The sequence below is a fragment of the Lissotriton vulgaris genome, chromosome 12 (assembly GCF_964263255.1).
Source record: "Lissotriton vulgaris chromosome 12, aLisVul1.2, whole genome shotgun sequence".
Taxonomy (NCBI): Eukaryota; Metazoa; Chordata; class Amphibia; order Caudata; family Salamandridae; genus Lissotriton; species Lissotriton vulgaris.
Genome location: NC_141700.1, coordinates 779,107,223 through 779,126,813, shown reverse-complemented (window position 1 = coordinate 779,126,813; position 19,591 = coordinate 779,107,223). Strand labels below are relative to the sequence as shown.

The following is a 19,591-nucleotide window of genomic DNA, read 5'->3' as shown; positions in this document are numbered from 1 at the left end:
GTCAATTGTATCCTATGCTGATGACACCCAACTGGTAATCTCAGTGGCAGAGGGCCCCAAATCGAAACACAACCCAGTGGCTCCTTGTATGGAAGAAGGTAGCTAGTTGGATGACAAGCTGTAGACTGAAACTGAATTGTGACAAATCAGAACTTATGTTCCTAGGTAATCTCCCACACAAGTCACCACTGATTGGCCAAAAGGATTGGGCTGTCTGCCGGTCCACAAAAACTCCATTCAGAATTGAGGAATGTGGACAGATCATAACCTCACCATGGAAACACAAGCCAGGAAACTTGCAGTCATCTGTTTTGGAATACAGCAGATGCTTCATAAAGATTCTAGGCCCCATTCCCAAGGCAACCTAGGGAACCAATAGAGTCCCCAGTGGTCTCAAGTCTACTACAGGAACACGTTTAAGGGTCACCCAGAGAGGTTGTGAGCAGGCTGCAGGTGGTACAAAATGCAGTAGCCAGGTTACTTCGAAGAATACCCTGGTATGAATCAGCAAAAGAGGACTTGAAACTACTCCACTAGTTGCCGGTCGAGGTCAGGATAACAGTCAAATCACTATGCATAGCACACAAGGCCTTGAATGGCAAAGGCCAGTCCCCCTCAGGGCACTTATCACACCATATACACCGGAAAAAGCCCCCCCCAGATCCTCCTCCGATTGCCTTGCCAAACCTCTAAGATAAGGCAGTATAGAGGGGAGGAAGATCATTCTCACACTTTGCACCAAAACTCGGGAACTCCATGCCTAAAGGACTATGGCTTCACAGAGGAGTTCAGCTTTAGTATAAAAAAACCTGAAAGATGGTTATTTCTGGGATGAGTTTTTGCTCCACCGTTATCTCCTGCTCCGCAGCACTGGGAAACCTCTGGGCAGCTATGCACTATACAAAACTCAAACATTGACATTGTGGTTGCCCTACAGTCAGTAGGCATCAGATCACAAGGTGGGTCAGAAATGAAGGGGGTCACTTCCCATGGTTTAAGATTTGGATGATCACTCTGTTAAATAAGTACAGGAAGGTATGTCCCTCTGTTAAATAAGTACAGGAAGGTATGTGGAGGTGAAACAGGGAGGGCTGGTGCCCATCCTTGCGTCTCTTGTGCTTGGAAGCGGTGAAGGTAGCTCCCAAGCAATTTACTCAGTGTTAAGCTTCCTCAGCGTGTTGGGTTGGAGGCTGTTGGTGGGGTTCTTGCTTGTATTGATACAGCATTCTACTGTGCAGCTAGACTTCCTTTGGGCAAAACACTAATCAGGAGCAGTGCTCTACCACTGAGGGCTGCTGCGCTGGCTTAACGTAAGGCAGTACCGACCTTACGTATGGCTGCGGTCATCCACTGCTGGGACACCATGGTCCTCCCAGTACAGAGTTGGATATGTTTGCCTCTGGACTGTGACTGAAACTTCTGCCTAGGTATTCTCCGGATGTGCCCAGCTCTGCTAAATTTGATACAGAGGAGTCTCAACCAGAAGGTGAAAGGCCATGCACATGTGGTTGGCAGCGATGCAAATATTTCAGAACTGTTGAGTCCACAGAAACTGAGTGGCACAGTATTGAACATGCATCCTTTCCATTACAGTAAGCATTCTTGATGCAGTCCTTAAGGTAAGGGGTGTGGTGCTTTGTACACAAAAGAGCTACAGGGGAAGAAAACAGGTCCACCCCCACTATTATAGTCAAACACAGGATCTGTTCACACGGTCAATCTAGTGCTCAGATCCCTACCAATCTGTTATAATTTCTCAAAAAATCTGTTGGACCAGCGGTTAATCATTTACCATATGTACTATTAGGATCTGGGTCGACATTTTTTTTTAAGTTTAAAAAGTATCTGTAGCGTTGGTTCTAACTGATGTTGCCCTCAGGCAATGCCCTCCCCTCATGTGATGCAGTCACGCTTCAAAGGAGCGAGAATATAGGAAAAATATATCCACCACACTTTAAAAATGAAGTAAAGCTATCCTCATGGCTAAATACACCTGAACTACTATCTTGATCACTGTTAGTACTCTGCACCGATCTATACTACATGTTTGACCCTTTTGATTATTTGTATTAACTGTCCTATTACTCACATGTTTGGCTTTGTAGCCACCTATTTGTACTCATGTTGGGCTTAGTTGCCACCTACTTGTACTAATTGACCTATTGATTTATCTGTTTAACCATGCCCATGTACTTCTCTTTATAAAGCGCTCCGATATCTGCAAGGATCTTGTCCGCGCTATATAAAACTTTCAAAATAAAAATAAACAGGAGTGGAAAAATGTGAAAGGAGGTTGGTGTCACAGAAGCTACACCATAAGAGTGAGCAGGAAGGTCCTTGCCTGCTTCCACAGGTTCTCATCAGCGACCCATAACAAAACTGTTTAAAGGTGAATGGAAGAAAAGAACCGTGTACAATGGTGCTAGGGTGTGATGGCAAATACTGCCTGTGCGCCAGTCAACCAAAAAATTAGGCTGCAGGGGGTCCAGATCATAGCTCCGCCCGTCCCAGTTAAAACAGAGCTAGATCATACTGGATGTTTTAAATGTATTCAGTGCTGTGCATCTGCTCATTTAAAAGCAGACCTGTTTCATTGCCAGGGGAAATCTCACTGCAATTTCTTCAGGTTGTGGGTCAATCACTCCACCCTGCACCAATATTCGTCTATTGTTAGAGATCTGGGATATTGCCCCACATGGGCATACCTGTACCCTTATGCACATGCGAGAGTGCATGTTCACTGGCTCTCGCAGTCACTGCCACCGTCAATCGTGACAGTCGGTGTATGGCATTGACTCAGCACCACCCTCCCTGGGGCACCACCAAGGGGTGTGGTGCCAGAGGGAGAGCCAGAAGCCTTGGAAGTGAACTGTTGAAACAAGACTTACTGGAGTCAGTGAGCGAATTGGCCTAGAGTAGTACTGCAAACCACTGAACACCAATGATACATGTCCAAAACTGATGGTGGGGAGGGAAATACTGCAGGTAGCCCAGGCACATTGCCAGCTAAATGGACACACTATCCTATGACTCGAAAGAATTCTGTGAAGAAAAAAATTCTAAGTTTCCAAAACCACTAGACAGCAGGCTATGCAGAACAGATATTTGGGGTACTGCATAGTCTGAAAATGTGTGAAAGATGTGTCAAGATATGGCATTTGAGAAGTGCAGCAAACCACACAAGATGGACGGAATGTTGCACATTCAGATTACTTGTAAAGCGCGCTACTTACCCGTGAGGGTTCCAAAGCGCTGCCAGGGAGGGAGGTTGCTACTGCTCGAAGAGCCAGGTCTTGAGGAGCCTTCTGAAGGAGAGTAGGTCTTACCTCTGTCGTATGTGGCTAGGGAGGGTGTTCCAGGTCTTGACAGCAAGGTAGGAGACGGTTCTGCCGCCAGAGGTAGTCCGTTGGATGCGGGGGGACAGCGACGAGGCTGGGAGGTGGACGCCGAGTCTGCTGTTCAAGTAGCCTGGTCCAGTGTTATGGTGCTTTCTGTGGGTGAGGGGCTTGAAGGTGATCCTCTTGTAGACAGGGAGCCAGTGTAGGTCTCAGGTGGGGGTGATGTGGCTGCAGCGGGGGAAGTTGACGATCAGTCGGAACAGTTTTGGATGCGTTGTAGGTGTTTGGCTGGGATTCCCGTGTAGAGTGCGTTGCCGTAGTCTAATCTGCTGACAAGTGCCGGTGTCACTGTTCTTGTTTCGATCGAGATACACTTGTAGATCCTGCGGAGCATGCGGAGGGTAGCATGAGGAGACAGCGTGGACCTGCTTAGACATGGGAGTCGAGGATGAATCCTAGACTGCATGCATGGTCGGCAGGTGTTGGTGCTGTTCCCAGTGTGGTCGCCAGGAGTGTCCCAGGCTGAGGGAGTGGGTCCAAGGAAGAGTACCTCAGTCTTGTCAGTTCAGCTTGACGGGTGCTGCTCATCCAGTCGGCAACAGCCTTAATTCCCTCGTGGAGGATGGTTTTGGCAGTGTGTGGGTCCTTTGTGAGGGAGAGGATGAGCTGGTGTAGTCAGCGTAGATGTTGAGGTTGTGAAGGTGGGCCACTTGTGCGAGGGGGCCATGTAGACCTTGAACAGCGTCAGGCTGAGGGATGAGCCCTGGGGACACCACAGATGTCGGTGGCTTCAAATAAGAAGGGTGGGAGGCAGACTCTGGGTTCTGCTGGATAGAAAGGACGTGGTCCAGTCACGAGCATTTTCTTGGATTCCGGCTTCTAGGGGCATGTCTTTAGAATGCGATGGCAGACTGTCGAAGGCAGCTGACCGGTCCAGGAGGATTAGGGTTGATGTTTCGCCATTGTCTAGCTGGCGCCTGATGTCTGTGGCAGCAAGGAGTGTGGTCTCGGTGCTGTGATTTTATCTGAATCCGGACTGGGATGGGTCAAAGATGGTCTTCCAGGTGGCGAGTCAGTTGCATGTTGAAGATTTTCCTCGATGACTTTTGCCTGGAAGGGGAGCAGGGAGATGGGCCGGAAGTTAGAGGTCCGCTTTGGGCTTCATGAGGAGGGCATTGATTTCAGCATGCTTCCAGCTTACCAGGATTGTCGCTGTTTCGAAGGAGATGTTGATGACCTTTCGTAGTATGGGTGCGATGGCTGCGTCTGCTTTGTTGACTACGTGGTATGGGCACAGGTCAGACTTTAGATCCCGAGTGGATGGAGTGCATGACCTTGCGTTTCTGGTTGACGTTGGACCAGGTGGTCAGCGCTGGTGGTGTTCTTGGGGGTGGAGTCTGGCATAGTCATGGCAGTCATGGTGTAAGCTGTTGTGGATGTCAGCGATCTTGCAGTGGAAGATGGCTAGTGAGTCGCACAGTTCTTGAGGGAGGGATGTCGTTGGCACTGGGGTTGGAGAGTTCCTTTATGATGCTGAAGAGCTCTTTGCTGTCCTGTGCATTGTTATTCAAGCGGTTTTTGAAGGAGGATCTCTTGGCTCATCTGATGTGGTGGTGGTGTCTGCGGGTGGAGTCTGTGGGCTGCGTGGTTGTCCAGTGTGTGGGCTGCGTGGTTGTCTGGTGTGCATTTGTGGAGCCATGTCTTCTAGTTTCTGGCATGTGTGTTTGGAGGTCTGGAGCTAGTCGGTTAACCAGGTGGCCCTCCTGTTGGTGTGGCTGTTGGTTTCTTGAGCAGGCCGAGGGTGTTGGCGCAGTCGTCGATCCACTGTCTGAGGTTGCAGGCTGCGGAGTCTGGGTGGGTGGGTTGTTGGCGAGTGAGGCAAAACATTCAGATCTGGGTGTTTTGCTAATGTACAACATTCTGCCCATCTCGTGTTTGCGTTGCAGCGACCTTCAGCAAGTCTCGGGTTGAAAATGTGAAGATTAAGAATTTGGGATGTCAGTGGGTGACAATGATGAGGGATTAGAAGCAACTGCAAGGTGTAATAGGAGGGAGACCATGTGACTGGGATTTAGGAGGGTATCAAGAGGATCACCTGCGAACATGGAGGTAGACAATGTGGCGGGGCAGCTGCAGAACTCCGTTTGGGGTTAATGTTAGTTAAACTGGAAGAGCTCCTGTTGAGGGTGATCTACTGGACAGATTGTCCACGAACCCTTGATTCAGAACATCTTTTCCTCAAAGCCCATAGGTGGGTTTTTGGCTTCATAAAAAGTTACCAGTGAGACTGGAGTCAGTGTGAAATTAGGAGTATAGAACTACAATGTACCTTATTCTAGCTGTATAGATTTGCAATTTGTTACACCATAAAGAAGAGACCTTGCATACCTTATCGCCACCAAAGCCATAAAAATTGGCAGACCCCTGGCACTTGGTTAACTCTGAACTGCAGCACCATCCCTCTAGCAACAACCTATGAAACAAACGTCTAGCCTAACCCAACCACACTATTCAGTCATACAACTGGCCACCAGTGCTGCTTAACAGGGAGCCCAAGACAGGGAACAGTATATTTCAATTGGGAGCAGAAAACGTCAAAATTCTAAAATGCACGAACCCATACACAGCTCACTTAATGGAAGGGAACAAAGAGAAATGTACCAGAGCCCAAGAACCCAACAATTCACCAAGACGATCCAGTCATTACTCACGATCACATTAAACTAATCACCTCCAGAAGAACACAGGCACCATTCCCAATCCAGAAAACCCACTACATATCACCGATTCAGGTGGGATAGCAAAACGATACACAGAATGCATTAGCCAGCAGATCAACATGTGGACTGGGAATCCGCAATGCCTATTCAGGAGCCCCTAACTTTTTATGTAACTGTATAAACATGAGATATTGAAAGCGTGAACATTCGTAAATAAAGGATTTGAAATTGGAGGGGAAAAATGAAGCTGCCCTCAGACTGAATTGTGGGAGGAGTGTAAACGCATAAGAAAAATATGGTAGCTAGGCAGCCTCCGGTAAAGTTAAAAAGCCCCAATGCCACCAAAAGAAAATATGCTTTTGTGAATTTAAGAGAACATTTGTATTTGATGAATGTCTTCAGTCACATCAAAGTTGCTTAGACTGGGTCTACAACATACAGTAATTAAGATTGGAACAATGAAGTGTGTGGAGGGGTGGGGGGTCAACATAAGTCAAAGGTTAAGAACCACTTCATTAGACTAGCTCTAGAGTCCAGGACTGAAAAGGTCCAATGACTTGGCTGTTGGTGGCCACCCTAACCAACAAGACAACCATGATCAAGGGAATGCAGAAGGGTAAACCGTTTATAAAAGGAAAGCTATACATACTGAAACTATAGCACCATGCTCCTCCAAGCAGCCTCAAGACAAATTTATGCAAACCGTGGCAGCAGGCTGGAGAAGGGCACATGCTGAGACAGCACAAATGTCCAAGCACATTACATAAAGGAAAAGAGAAACACGGTACCAAGAGCCCCAGCACACTTTAGGGGAAGGTGCCTAGACACTCTTCCCTTGCTAAGAGCATGGCTCGCATCCCATGTGGGTAACACCAGATACGTTTGGGACCTCAAACTGGACATGAAGCGTTCGAACGCTTACCTTGGGAAGGGGGTGATTATTCATTTTACAAAATCCTGAAACGAATGTTGCCATCAAGCAGAAGACAGTGTTTGGGTTAACTTCTAACCGTTCACAAAGAACGCAAAGTACAAAAGAGCTGCTGCATTGCCACCCAGCCGAGTTGGCGAAAAACGGCCTTTCAACCAGCAAAGCAACGCGGTCTGTGTCCAGTCACTGCGGCATACAAGACTCACTTTCAAGCTTCCCAAAACCAGTTCCGAATGGCTTTAACCCACTTTTAGTGGGTTAAAGTGGGTGATTAGTTCATGTCATTTATCAATGCCCTCTGAAGCAGAGCTGTAAGCTGGCTGCTGTTCCGCCATATTGCCCAGTACAGTTCACACCGGTCAGCCCTGGGCCAGACTGCTAGCAGGGCATGTTACCCAGCCTGAAGGCAACTAATCATTAGTTCAGGAGTGTGTTAACATGCACCCATCACGTGGCCACACTGAAGACTCGAATAAGCAGGTCATTCAGACTGGACCTGAAGGTAGAGCACCGCTTGAAAGCAAGCATACAGTAAAGATCAGGTCATGTTAACGTGTGGGACCAGTTCAACTCTCAACGCCAAGCCTGATGAGTGCAGAGCACAGATTAAAGACGTCTGGAGAAGCCATGAGGGGTTCGCCAAGCGCAAGCATCGAGGTTCGACTTGTGTTGCTCACTCCCTTCTCCGGCACCAAGCCTGGGAATCCAGGGTACCCACCCCCACAGCACGCACCCAGGTTCGGGACCCCGGAAAAGGGCAATCCGTCAAAGAAACACTTACAAGCGATAATGTCGCAAAAAACTTTATTCATTTTATCTTCAATAAATACTATACAAAAACAAGTAAAAAGTTCATACAGTTGGCCATGTGGGTTCATCTTTTAGCTCTCACTGGAGGTAACAGATGTAATCTGTCGGTTGGAGTGGGGCAATTTAGGGGCAAGAGTTTGGTCCACGTTTGGTGGGACTGGAACAGGGAGGGAGCAACCACTACTGTTGAGGTAGTTGAACTCAAGCAGTAATAAGCACCACTTCTGGAGGTCGGAATATTTGCATCGTGTCCCTGACACTTGTTAGCACGATTAGTGTTCAGTCTCTAATTTAACTAGACGTTAACGAGACGCTCGGACAGAAAATACCAAAGTTCCTGGCGACAGGCTGCCTTCCGAAATATTTATTCAAATCAAAAGAACAAAAATATACTCCAAATAGCCCCAACATGAACAAGCCATGCTAGAAAGACATCCGGGTTCTTTTCCTCCTCTCCTTTGCTCGGTGGTCCACCATGCAAGCTCTCCTCGCGGAGGAGGCTTAGATCAGATCGGCCACGTTCATGGGCATCTCCTCAATGGTGGTGTTGTAGAAAGTCTCAATGTCCTTCAGCGTTCGCTTGTCCTCTTCCGTCACCATGTTGATGGCCACACCTTTCCTACCGAAGCGCCCACCTCGTCCGATTCTGCACAGGTAGAAAAAGCACGTGTGAGGCACGCAGGCACCAGGGAGCCAATAATCACGTGTCGGCTTCTATTCAGTAGTGAGCAGCATGCAGTGCTGTCCACTGTGGAGAGAAGCGCATTCATCTACCAAAGGCCTTCAGTCCACCGTCGGCACAGACAGCCAGGCAGAGAGGGATTCATCTTTGGACACGTGCGAACCCACCCTTCTCCCCTCAGAAGATGGGAGCAGAACTTACCTGTGGATGTAATTCTCCCGGTTCGTTGGCAGGTCGTAGTTGATGACCAAGGAGACCTGCTGCACGTCAATGCCTCTGGCCTGAAGGGGCGAAAAGGTGTGCGTTAGTAAGTGTGAACCCACCCTGCACAAGCATATGACTCTCGACCACAAAATATTTCTTCCAAGACAACAAGGTGCAAGCACCGAAGCCCAACACCAGATGGCAATCTATGCAAAGTGTACTATCTGCAGCTCATATGCCTCGAACACCAATTCAAAGTACACGCTTAAGGCGACCACCATGCTTCTCGAAGAAGCAGGGGCTGCAAGATAAGCACCAGGCAGGAGGGGAGGGGCAGAGTCTTGTGGCATGCAGTATGCATGACTTACCAACAAATCTGTAGTGATGAGCACACGACTGGAGCCGGATCGGAATTCACGCATAATTACATCTCGCTCTTTTTGGTCCATATCTCCATGCTACAGGGATTAAAAACATTTTTTTTTTCAATAAAGTTAGGACGACCCTACTAAGACAGCCAAGCAACAAAACACTGAAGAATGAACCAGTGTTCAAGAGCTAAAAAGTTCAGTATCTACCCAAGAACTTGAACTCAGCATCCACACTGATGCTGGACCTCACACTGATGCTGGACCTCCCAGATAAGCCCACACCTCACCAAAACAAGCATCTGCAATGCAATAATCTCACATTTATACAATTGAGCTGTTGCTAATAGAGTGACAATGCCTTCCGTTTTTAAAACACATGGAATTGTCAAAAAGTCTATAGCTTAAACTGTAGCAAATGCAAGACCTACTGCACTGGCAGTAGGTGTCATTAAAAAAATGACAAGTACCAGTGGAGGATGCTCCTCACCTGGCAGTCAAAGCTTGGAACACCCTTTCCCAGCACCACCCATCGCTCCAGCAATTCAGGGAAGGACTTGGCTGTTTAATGAATGGATAACCACAAAGCTAACAGCAACCCCACCTTGAGGCCGTAAAGAGTGATTTGCTGTGCTTTATAAATCGGTAGAGAAACTGCATAAAGCTCCAACCTCCACCGTATGCACTGCAACATAAATTCTCATCTCACCCACTGTGGTGTGTACCCATAGCATGAACCAGCCAGCAATCACTTAAGGAAGGCACTGGGATGAACATGGATGAGTTTACTCTGCCCCCGCCAGATATAAGAAAGGCGCCACCAATAAGACGCATCCTTGCCCAGTGACGGGGGAGGGGGGCACAGCTGGCCAAGCTATCAGTAGCATAGAGTAAAGTAAGTCTCACCAGAGCAGAGACTGTGAAGTCACGGGCGTGCATCTTCTCCGTCAGCCAGTCCACCTTCCTTCGCGTGTTGATGAAGATGACAGCTTGGGTGATTGTCAATGTTTCGTAAAGATCACACAAGGTGTCCAATTTCCACTCCTGCAGAGTAGATTAACAGTCAAGCAACCGAAATCAACAAGGATTCAAAGAGGAAATTTATACAAGATGGTCATGAATTCAAATGAGGAGAAACTGGTGCAGAAACTCAGTTCAAGTTGCTTTCCAACATCTCCCAGGCCTTGTGTTGTGGGGGCATCCTTCAGTATGAAGCCAGAATGACACTGCCTTTACAGCACCGGTAATAGAACAAATGTGACGTTACCATGCACTTTAAGCAAGCAGCCATTAGAACTTGCTTTAGGGGTCACATTGGCGAAGAGGTGTTCGATTTAATGTCCAACATCTTCCCTACTGTTGCGCACACTGGAGTTCGACTAGTAAAGGATACTAATTTTAAGTCCAGCGTACCCCTAAGGCAAGCCGTAATGATTTGCATGCAAAAGGAACGAGTCTTGATACATTCACGAGTTAATACATTCGTGCCCATACCGGTGTTAAAGCAAGCGAGCAAAATGCTTGCATGATTCAGTCATACAATCGCCGAGACAGATACACCATTTATTAGTGTATGAATTAAAAATCACAACTCCTATTTGGACCTTTCTACTGTAATTGAAGTACACGTCCAACACGAGGCAGATTGGGGTGACTACTGTAGTTTGATCCACATTCATTAACATGATTTCTGTTTGGATGCTGGTGCTGTACATCAGCCTCAATTATCTTAAACAGTAAAACTAAAGCCTTTACACCACTGACAGACGCCACTAGAGCGGAGCAAGCCACCCACTCTTGCATAGCAGACCCAACACTTACACTGTGCCAGGTTCTACAACATAGTACTTTCAAACACGTTCAATGGGGCAAAATAGTGAGGCCCACACTAATGCTGTGTGGGGGGCAGTAAGGGGGGTGTAGGGGAAGAATTACATTTAGTGGCAGAGTTGCACGTGAAATCAGAAATCCTGGATAGATTCCAACTTTTCCACTTGATCAAATTGGATTATCCTATCAATGGTTTGATTCCCCTTCATTATAAATTAAGTACACTTTCAAATACAGGACTTGAGGAAGGGACTATACAAAACCTTTATGTAGGATGTAAGAAACTGTAATAGCAACCCAGGTCACCTAAGTGAGGCAGATGGCTCCAGCAATTCAGAGAAGGACTTGGCTGTTTGAATGAATGGATAACCACTAAGCTAACAGCAACCCCACCTTGAGACCGTAAAGTGTGATTTGCTCTGCTTTATGAATTGGATCGGTAGAGAATCAGCATAAAGCTCCAACCTCCACCTTATGCACTGCAACATACATTCTTCTCACCCACTGTGGTGTGTACCCATAGCATGAACCAGCCAGCAATCACTTAAGGAAGGCACTGGGATGAACATGGATGAGTTTACTCTGCCCCCGCCAGATATAAGAAAGGCGCCACCAATAAGACGCATCCTTGCCCAGTGACGGGGGCACAGCTGGCCAAGCTATCAGCTACATAGAGGAAAGTTGTCCACTATTGCAACAAATCTCTTAATGCACCCAATGTACTAGTGGAGAAACTGCTGAGGGTTAATGACACTTAATACTGAAAATAATGATTACACATTTGCTGTGATCTCTTCAGGAGTAAAGATGATCCTAAAGTTAGGCCGTGCAGGACGCCTAGCCCATCCATTCAACATTAAATGTTAGTGCCTATTCAAGTTAAGCCAGTTCTGCTTTTGTCCCAAATGGCAGGAACTTTCAAGATCCCTGATCTAGAAGGCGCCCAGGTACCTGTAGGCTAGTATCTTGTGCTGCAGCCACATGATCCCTGGTGCAAAGCTCTGGAGAGCCCAGTATAGCTGGGCTCGAAAACTGTATAGACCTGCTGGTCTAGTAACTTTAATTCACTGTTATGTACTTGCCCCGTCCCGTCAACTGGTCCCTTATCACATATGGGACCACCTTCAAATTTGCAAGCTCACTATTTCCGCTTTACAAAAAAAGTTACTAGACTAAAGGTTTGCTCCATGAACAAGAAGCGAGCCCATATATAGGGGGGGGGGGTCCACATGATTCCTGGCTTGCCTTCGTTCACCAATAGCATTGTGGTAGTGCATTGTCATTTCAGGCATTATTTTCTATTGAAACTGACAACATTTACCACCAACATTTAGTTTGATAACTCATAAACTAGTATTGGAAGTGGGTTTCAGCAAATAGATTTGCAGACCATCAAGTAAAGCTTTCCAAATTGTTTTGACGCTATAAAAAAATTCTCACCACAGAATGTTACAAAAACGGGTCTTCATAACTAGTGAAATATTTGAACAGTTCACTTAACTATTTCAATGTTGCGTCAGAAAAAAGCCCATCATACAGCCCCTCATTTAACATGCTTTGCAAAGTTAAATATAAAGTTCAAGTTACAAAATCCTACCAACTCAAGTCACAAAGAATAAATGTAAACAGATAAGCTGATTTTTTAACTTTGGTCTATGAAAGCCTAATGCAACAAAAGAATAATTAAAGGCATTTGTATTGCCATTTCACTTGGTCAGAGGTCAAAAGTCAGGTTGCCTTCCCTGAAGGATTTTTAACTGGACAGAAAGGTCTTGCTCGAAAAAAGCTCACCTCTCGCTCCACATTGACATAGAACTGTCGGATACCCTCCAGGGTCAGCTCCTCCTTTTTCACCAGGATACGGATGGGGTCTCGCATGAACTTTTTGGTCACCTCCAAGACGTCGGCGGGCATGGTGGCAGACAAGAGCACTACCTGGGGCAGAGACAACGGGCAGTTATTGACCAGTGGGTATACAGCTAATCTACCTCAGTGCAACTTCACGCTTTAAAATAAAGACTGCCTCGTTGGTATTTCCTTAAATGTAAAACTCAAGTCTCCAAACCCCAAAGGAGGCAGAACATGCAATCCTGTGCGTTTGGACTCGCTCCGCAAAACAGCAGCCGATATCAAGTACTTATGTGGTAGGTCGGTGGGGATGGAGCTGTAAAGCCACAAGCCGAACGCAAAAAACGACAATAAAATGTCAGCATGCGTTGCTCAAGTACGCACACTCCTAGTCAAGACTAGCCAGGTGTACATTCGTAAATACTGACACCACACCAAGACACCCATTATTGCGCTACTCCCATGAAACCTACCCATGGATGTAAGAGCTCAAACATTTTCTCACCTGCGTGTTGCTGCTCAGCTTCTGAAAGATGTCATAGATCTGGTCTTTAAACCCACGACTCAACATCTCGTCCGCTTCGTCCAGCACAAACATCTTGATGCATTTAGGGGCTGCAAGACAGGACACTTGTTAGAACACTGCACATATACTGCAGAAGAATTCACAAAACACCAGCGCTGTTTTCAGAATCTAAGGCATGATCATGCTCCCACGCAGCTGCCCTCCCGGGTCACCCTGCCAGCAGGACGCCGTCAAGGGCCCAAAGAACGCAGGCTGCGTGAGATCAGATGACACGCATGGATTATCATCACCAGAACAGCAAACTCCCAGCCCTTCTCAAACAGGATCACGCCCTAGGCTTAAGCCACTTACACAGGTATCGTCGGTTAATCATGTCAAACACGCGCCCAGGGGTGCCCACAATAATGTGGGGAGCTTCCGACTGCAGCTTCTGCACTTCAGCCCTCACGTTGGTGCCCCCGATACAGGCGTGGCAGGAAGCCCCCATGTAGTCTCCTAGAGCCATTACCACTTTTTGGATCTGTAAGAAATACATTCGTTAGATAAAGCAACGAAGCCATGATGTGCATAGAACTAAAGCTTAGGAATGTGCCCATAGCATGAACCAGCTAGCACCACTTCAGTTTGTGCTGGGATGAATATGGATCACATTGATCTACCCCCACCAGATATAAGGATCACACCACCGAACAGGCGTTTCTTTGCCCAGTGGTGGGGGTGCAAGTGCAATCTATGTACCATTTAAGATGAGCTTGTTGAGCACACACTGAAGTCACAACCTGCACGCCACCTAACGCAGCAAAGAGCTACACGCATTTTGACAGCCAGCCACAGACAAAACAGCACATGAAAGAACAGAACCACCTCACTCACCTGTTGGGCTAACTCGCGGGTAGGCGCCAGGACCAAAGCTTGGGTAGCCTTCAGGTCCAGCTCAACCTGCTGAAGAATAGAGATGGCAAATGTGGCAGTCTTCCCAGTACCAGACTGGGCCTGTGCAATGACATCATACCCTGTGGGAGAAAGGTAGACCAGTGAGATGGCGCAGCACAGGGCACACGAGTGCAAGAACAGTAACAGAAGAGTGGGCTACCACGGGTTCTACAACTTGCGAGGTCGCGATAGTAACCAAGTATCACCACAAGCCCCCAGGTGAGAGCTTACCCTTGATACAAGGAAGAATGGCCCGCTGCTGGATGGCGGAAGGTTTCTCAAAACCATAGGCATAGATTCCTCGGAGAAGAGACTCCGATAAACTCATGTCATCGAAACTGTCGACAATTTCATTCCAGTTACTCTGTTGGAGAGAAAAAGGGTACAATGAGTTTCGCGGGTCGCACATTCACCCATCAAAACCGATAAGCCGAAGAATCAATGGACTCACCTCGATGATGCCATCCGGCTCCATGCCTTCGGGGCCACTGTCACGGCCATTGTCTCTAGTGCTGAGAAACAGAAATAGGGAGATTAATGCAAGGTAACTGGGAAGCGAAGCTTCATTTCTCTGGCTAGACTTGTGTCCCCTAGAAACCCAAGGGAAAAGTAGCTGCGACAACTCAATGTACACGAAGGAAGGCCATCATAAATGCCGGCAGACAAGTCCATTGACAGTGGTTTGAATGGAAGAGATCTGAGAGACTAATTTGCATGTGAGCAGCTTCATCCCCAGCCGCTTCCTGAAAGGGGAGGAGACCAGATGTCTCCCTATACGTGACTCACAGGGCGGGCCTGGTGCTGACATCGGACATTACACAATCTGCCGAGGCAGCATGAGGTTTCTAGGCCATGGGGCAGGAGAGCCGTCGCCATGGTTGCACAGGACGAGCTTCTCCCGTGATGAAGCAACGGAGTAGAGTCCTTGCAGTTCTTCCGGGGAGGGTCTGTGGCTCTATGGAGGTCAGCATGGGGCGCAAGTGAAGTTCTTAGGATAGTGGTCATCAGGACACGACCCTTGGATGGATGGATGGGAGGACTGTCAGATCTAAGAAAGACTGCAGCATGGTGAAGTTTAGACAGTCAAAAGGCGACCCTTCGTGGTGAGGAAAGAGGGCTCTGGTGTCCCTGGCACAGAGCGGGGCCACGTCAGGGGGTACGCCCGGTGGGCTAGGGGTTGTGTAGAGTCCTGTCACATCACGGGGGGGGGGGGCTCATCAGTCCCCTTGGGAGGTAGATAGCACTAATTTAGTGCTAAAGACTGTTGGTTTAAGCACTTGTAAATCACAGTATTATGAAAGAAGTCTAGAGGGGGACTGACTTGCATATGGGGTGGTGGAGTGAGCAAAAGCACGATGAAGAATTAAACCCATCAGTTGACGGGGGGGCGATTGCTTGCAACCTTTAGTACTCCCGTCCAACATCCTCTTTGATTAGAGTTGTCCCCCCAGGTGGGGCTGTGGGGGCAGTTCGGTACAAAACTGAAATAAACGGGACATTACTTGTTCAGGGCGGAATTTTAATGTACCCGGTGTGCCTGAATGTCACTGTACATGGTGTGCCTATCCGAAATGAATAAAAAATCCTACATCATCCCCATTCACCAACATGGATTTTCTTCTCGTGAAAGGTGCCTCCCCTTCCTGGGGTGGCCCCTTTTTTCTGACAACCCTGCCCCATAGAGATGAGGGCCCCTCCCACACACCGAGCTGGGCCCCGGGGCCCCTCCCGGGAGCGCCCCGCACACAGAAGATGGCCGCGGGGGCTCAGGCGGCGGGAAGATGGCGCCCGCCCGCTCACAGAAAAGAGGGTCGCAGGGCCTGGTCACGCGCAGGAAGTGACGTCGCCGCCCAGCTGAGAAAGACGGGCGGCGGCCGCCATCTTAGCACGCGCGCCGCGGAGGAGCCGGCAGGAGGGAGGGGCGAAGGGGGCCGCGAGGCGCAGGCTGCGGTCCGATGCCACCCCACCCGCGCCGCCGCAGTCACCCCCCCCCCCCCGCAACGCTCCGCTCACAAATGCGGTGGGTTTACTTTAATGCCAAAAAAGGGCAACGCCAAAGCAGCCAGAAGGGGCGCGGAAGGTTACCAAACAGGGGCCAAAGGGAAGCAGGATCGACAGCCCTATCGCCGCGATGACCGGTTCTGTTAAGTGTCACCCGGCTAATGCAGAATCCACTCCCCTTAACCACAGCAGATATCGTCGCGCATAGCACAACACCGACGGTCAGCACAGGTCTTTACGACACTATGGAGCGCTGCTCGTCTAGCACCGCGCCCAGATAGACGTCAGCTATGTTCCTCACTCACCGGTTTTCGTAGCTCGCAGACATTCTTCAGAACGAACGAGCCAAGCCGGCTCCTAATCTCTTATACTCCCTGTACGATCCGCCCACTTATGACTGTCATTGGCCACGCCGAGTGCGCGTCAGCAGGAAAAAGACGTGGATTAGTCGGTCTTTCCCCGCGGACGTCCCCTGTACTCGTTCCATTGGCGGACGTCCCTGTCGTTCATTTCACGCTTTCAGCCTGTCGGAATGTACTGTAACCGGGACTCTGATTGGCTTATGGCGGCTAGCATACGGGTAGCTGCCGCCATTGCTGCCCGACCACCGCCTTTGCAAGAGTGGCGCCAAGCTGCTGTCATTTGATTGGCCTGTTAGGCAGACAATCAACTACCGTAGCCAATGGCATCTCGCGGTATTGTGGGCAGGCGTATGCTGCCGCTTCTGGGAGCAAGTTGGGGTTTTAGGTGCCATGTTGATTCTAGGACGAGCCGCGCGTCACTTCCGATTTTCAATGAGAACATTTTGTCTCGGAGAGAACATCGAGCAATTTTTTTTCTGAGTACGATGTGTGGCCTATAATGGCGACCAAAGCAGTGAGCCCAGTTAATCACTCAAGAGTAATAAAAAGCGTGATCTTTAACACCCAGTTTATTTACATTTGCTTTGTTACCAAATCTTCTTGTTACAATTAAAACAGTCCTGGTTCTCTGAACTCCACCCATTTGGCTAATACAATTGAAAACAGTGATTTGTTAAAAAAATAACATATACTACAGGGATAAGGAGAAGCATCTGGTACCTCTTTCACTCCAATACATCTCTACTGAATGCCTCATGAGCTGTCTTATGTTGAAGAAAACGGAGTTGAATACTTTTGGGGAGCTAGGTATGTCACCTGGCAATTGGGGAAAAAAGAGTAAAAGTCGATATTTACCCACTCGCTTGAAATAATTAAAATGCTCCTCAGAACAATTACGATTAGGGCTCCCGGTTTTATGGTATTTATTTTTTGACCATTTCCGTCTGTATTTATCCATATTTATTTTTTGGGCATTTTTTCTGTATTTATCCACATTTATTTTTGTCACACGCAAAAGACGCCACTACAGCTAGTATTTTTCTGCATTTATTTAAATTGACAACGCACACCAGTGCCGGGTTGTTATTGGTCAACACAATACATTCATCTGAAAACTTTGCCATTGTAGTACAAGCACATGTTTATTTCAAGAGACTTTGCAGACATTTAGGCTCTTTCTGGTTTGTTAATGAAATGAAGACCACTGAAAACCCGTTCAATATTTACTGATGACACTGGAATGGCTCCTCCGAGCCCTGCTAACAACTGATGGCTATGGGAGGAACTGCTTGTCCTTACTTCTACCTAATCAACAATGTGCAGGTGAGTTTAGACAGAAAGTGAAGGTGGGCAAGTATAGCATGCAATGGGTATGACTGTGTGCTACCGAGCAATGTGAGGTGAAAGGGCCACTTTAATTCTGCTATGAGATAGCTCCTTCCATGCAGTGGTAACCCCAGCCAAAAGCTGAAATGTATGTAGGGGCAGATCGACCCTGCACACCTAGCACCATCAACCGTATTGGATGCTGTTTAAATGCAGGTGTAATCTATCTCTCCACACAGAAAGCCAGTAATCTGCAAATGGTAGCGTGCATTAATGTTCTTAGAAACCAACGCTTGCAGCCAGAGTTTTGCTGTTTTGCTAACAGACTGCGAGCCATGAAAGTGAAATGCTTCTGAAAGGAGGCGAGTCCTTCAGGGGCTGTCACCAATCAGGAGGCCCATTAGAGGGCCTTGCAGCTTTCTCCAAAGGACAATAGCCATTGTCAAATGTTCTCATCAGTGCGTGGTTGGCAACAACAAAGAACTTAAAAAGGAGGCCAGAGACAATGCAAAATTATATATATTTTAAAGAGAGATGCATTGAAAGGGAAAGCAGGTAGAAGAAAAGAGTCTTGTGCTGGGTGCACATGAACTGAATCATTTGTGGCCCAGAGGCAAGCATTTCCAAAACCTTGGTGCAAGATTCAAAGTCCTTGATTGTACAAGGTGGCTTGATCACGAAGAGTGCACAGAGGCAGTCTATGCTGAAGCAGTTTGACCAGTGGGTACATCATCCTGCATAGCTCTTCAAGTCTACATTCAACAGTTGAAAAATAGCTCAGTTTGTTAAGCGCCTGCTCCTGAGACTTGTGTGAAATCTGTGGGTTTAATTTTGTTAGAACGCACTGCGATGTATAAAGCTCAACCAACTTTAAACCACCAATGTTACCAATTAACATTGTAAAACCAAGAATAACAGTTTGCATTTTTTCTGTACAATAGACCACGGTGTCCTATGGGTATTAATCTGGCAAAGTAAGACTGCTGTTAAAATGGCGATCAATCCGCAATTAAACTGACCAAGTTCCCTTGCCTCATTGTAAACATTAACACAAAACATTAAGTCTAAAAAAAAAGCTAAGCCATCTTTGAAGTTTTGACAAGTTACTATTATATGACATATTACCCCCATGCCCTCTGACATTTATAAACGGGTCATTTTGAGATCACCGACCACTACCATATCCTGGGATCAACTGGTTTAGAACAATCTGTAGGGGTTTATTAACTTGCATAGCATAGTTTTTGACCAGATCAGAACGGCAAACGGGGCAGGTGTGTACATCCGCCTTTGGGTGCATTTCCTTACATAAAATCACACAGTCACAACCCACATACTTGTGTGATTTTATGTAAGGAAATGTACCCCCCAAATTCTGGGGCTTAATCACTGGCCTCTCTAAGCTGCCTATCTCTGTCCCTCTGCAGCCTTGGGCTCCTGCCCTCCCTCCCCCACCCCACGTACGCAGCACCAGCTGTTTACATCCCCGGTGTTCATTTTGGTTTTTCTTGTGGTTGCATTTTACTCTTAGAAAAGTAACAAAGTCATCTCTTTTAAGATTAAAAATGCAATCAGAAGAAAAACCAAAATGAACACCGGTGATGCAAACAGCTGGTGCTGCGTGGGTGGGGGCGGGAGGGCAGTAGCCCGAGGCTGCAGAGGGACAGAGAGAGGCAGGAGCGGCTTTTAAGGCCATCGATCTGTCCTCATAC

The 19,591-nt window shown here is 47.7% G+C and overlaps 1 protein-coding gene and 3 non-coding genes across 4 annotated transcripts; all 4 read right to left on the bottom strand.

Annotated features, from left to right (window-relative positions):
• Nucleotides 1-7,776: 7,776 nt before the first annotated feature.
• EIF4A1 (eukaryotic translation initiation factor 4A1) lies at nucleotides 7,777-16,530 on the bottom strand. Its single transcript, XM_086946143.1, has 11 exons — nucleotides 16,497-16,530; nucleotides 14,642-14,702; nucleotides 14,422-14,554; nucleotides 14,131-14,270; nucleotides 13,609-13,777; nucleotides 13,237-13,346; nucleotides 12,675-12,818; nucleotides 9,960-10,097; nucleotides 9,054-9,143; nucleotides 8,683-8,762; nucleotides 7,777-8,445 (listed from the first exon to the last, which is right to left on the bottom strand). Exons 1-11 carry the CDS (start codon nucleotides 16,517-16,519, stop codon nucleotides 8,301-8,303), a joined length of 1,233 nt encoding a protein of 410 aa, XP_086802269.1. The 5' UTR covers nucleotides 16,520-16,530; the 3' UTR covers nucleotides 7,777-8,300.
• Nucleotides 11,393-11,530, bottom strand: LOC147678689 (small nucleolar RNA SNORA48). Its single transcript, XR_015303005.1, has one exon. It is a non-coding gene; the product is annotated as a small nucleolar RNA SNORA48 (small nucleolar RNA).
• Nucleotides 13,414-13,554, bottom strand: LOC147678688 (small nucleolar RNA SNORD10). Its single transcript, XR_015303009.1, has one exon. It is a non-coding gene; the product is annotated as a small nucleolar RNA SNORD10 (small nucleolar RNA).
• On the bottom strand, nucleotides 13,842-13,977 carry LOC147678687 (small nucleolar RNA SNORA48). The gene has a single exon (XR_015303006.1). It is a non-coding gene; the product is annotated as a small nucleolar RNA SNORA48 (small nucleolar RNA).
• Nucleotides 16,531-19,591: the final 3,061 nt, after the last annotated feature.

Excerpts from the sequence above, each read along its gene's own strand:
- EIF4A1 (XM_086946143.1), bottom strand. The coding sequence starts at position 16,519 with ATGTCTGCGAGCTACGAAAACCG. Across the intron at positions 14,703-16,496 it reads TCTGCGAGCTACGAAAACCG|CACTAGAGACAATGGCCGTG; the intron begins GTGAGTGAGGAA and ends TCTGTTTCTCAG. Across the intron at positions 8,446-8,682 it reads CGGGAGAATTACATCCACAG|AATCGGACGAGGTGGGCGCT; the intron begins GTAAGTTCTGCT and ends CTACCTGTGCAG.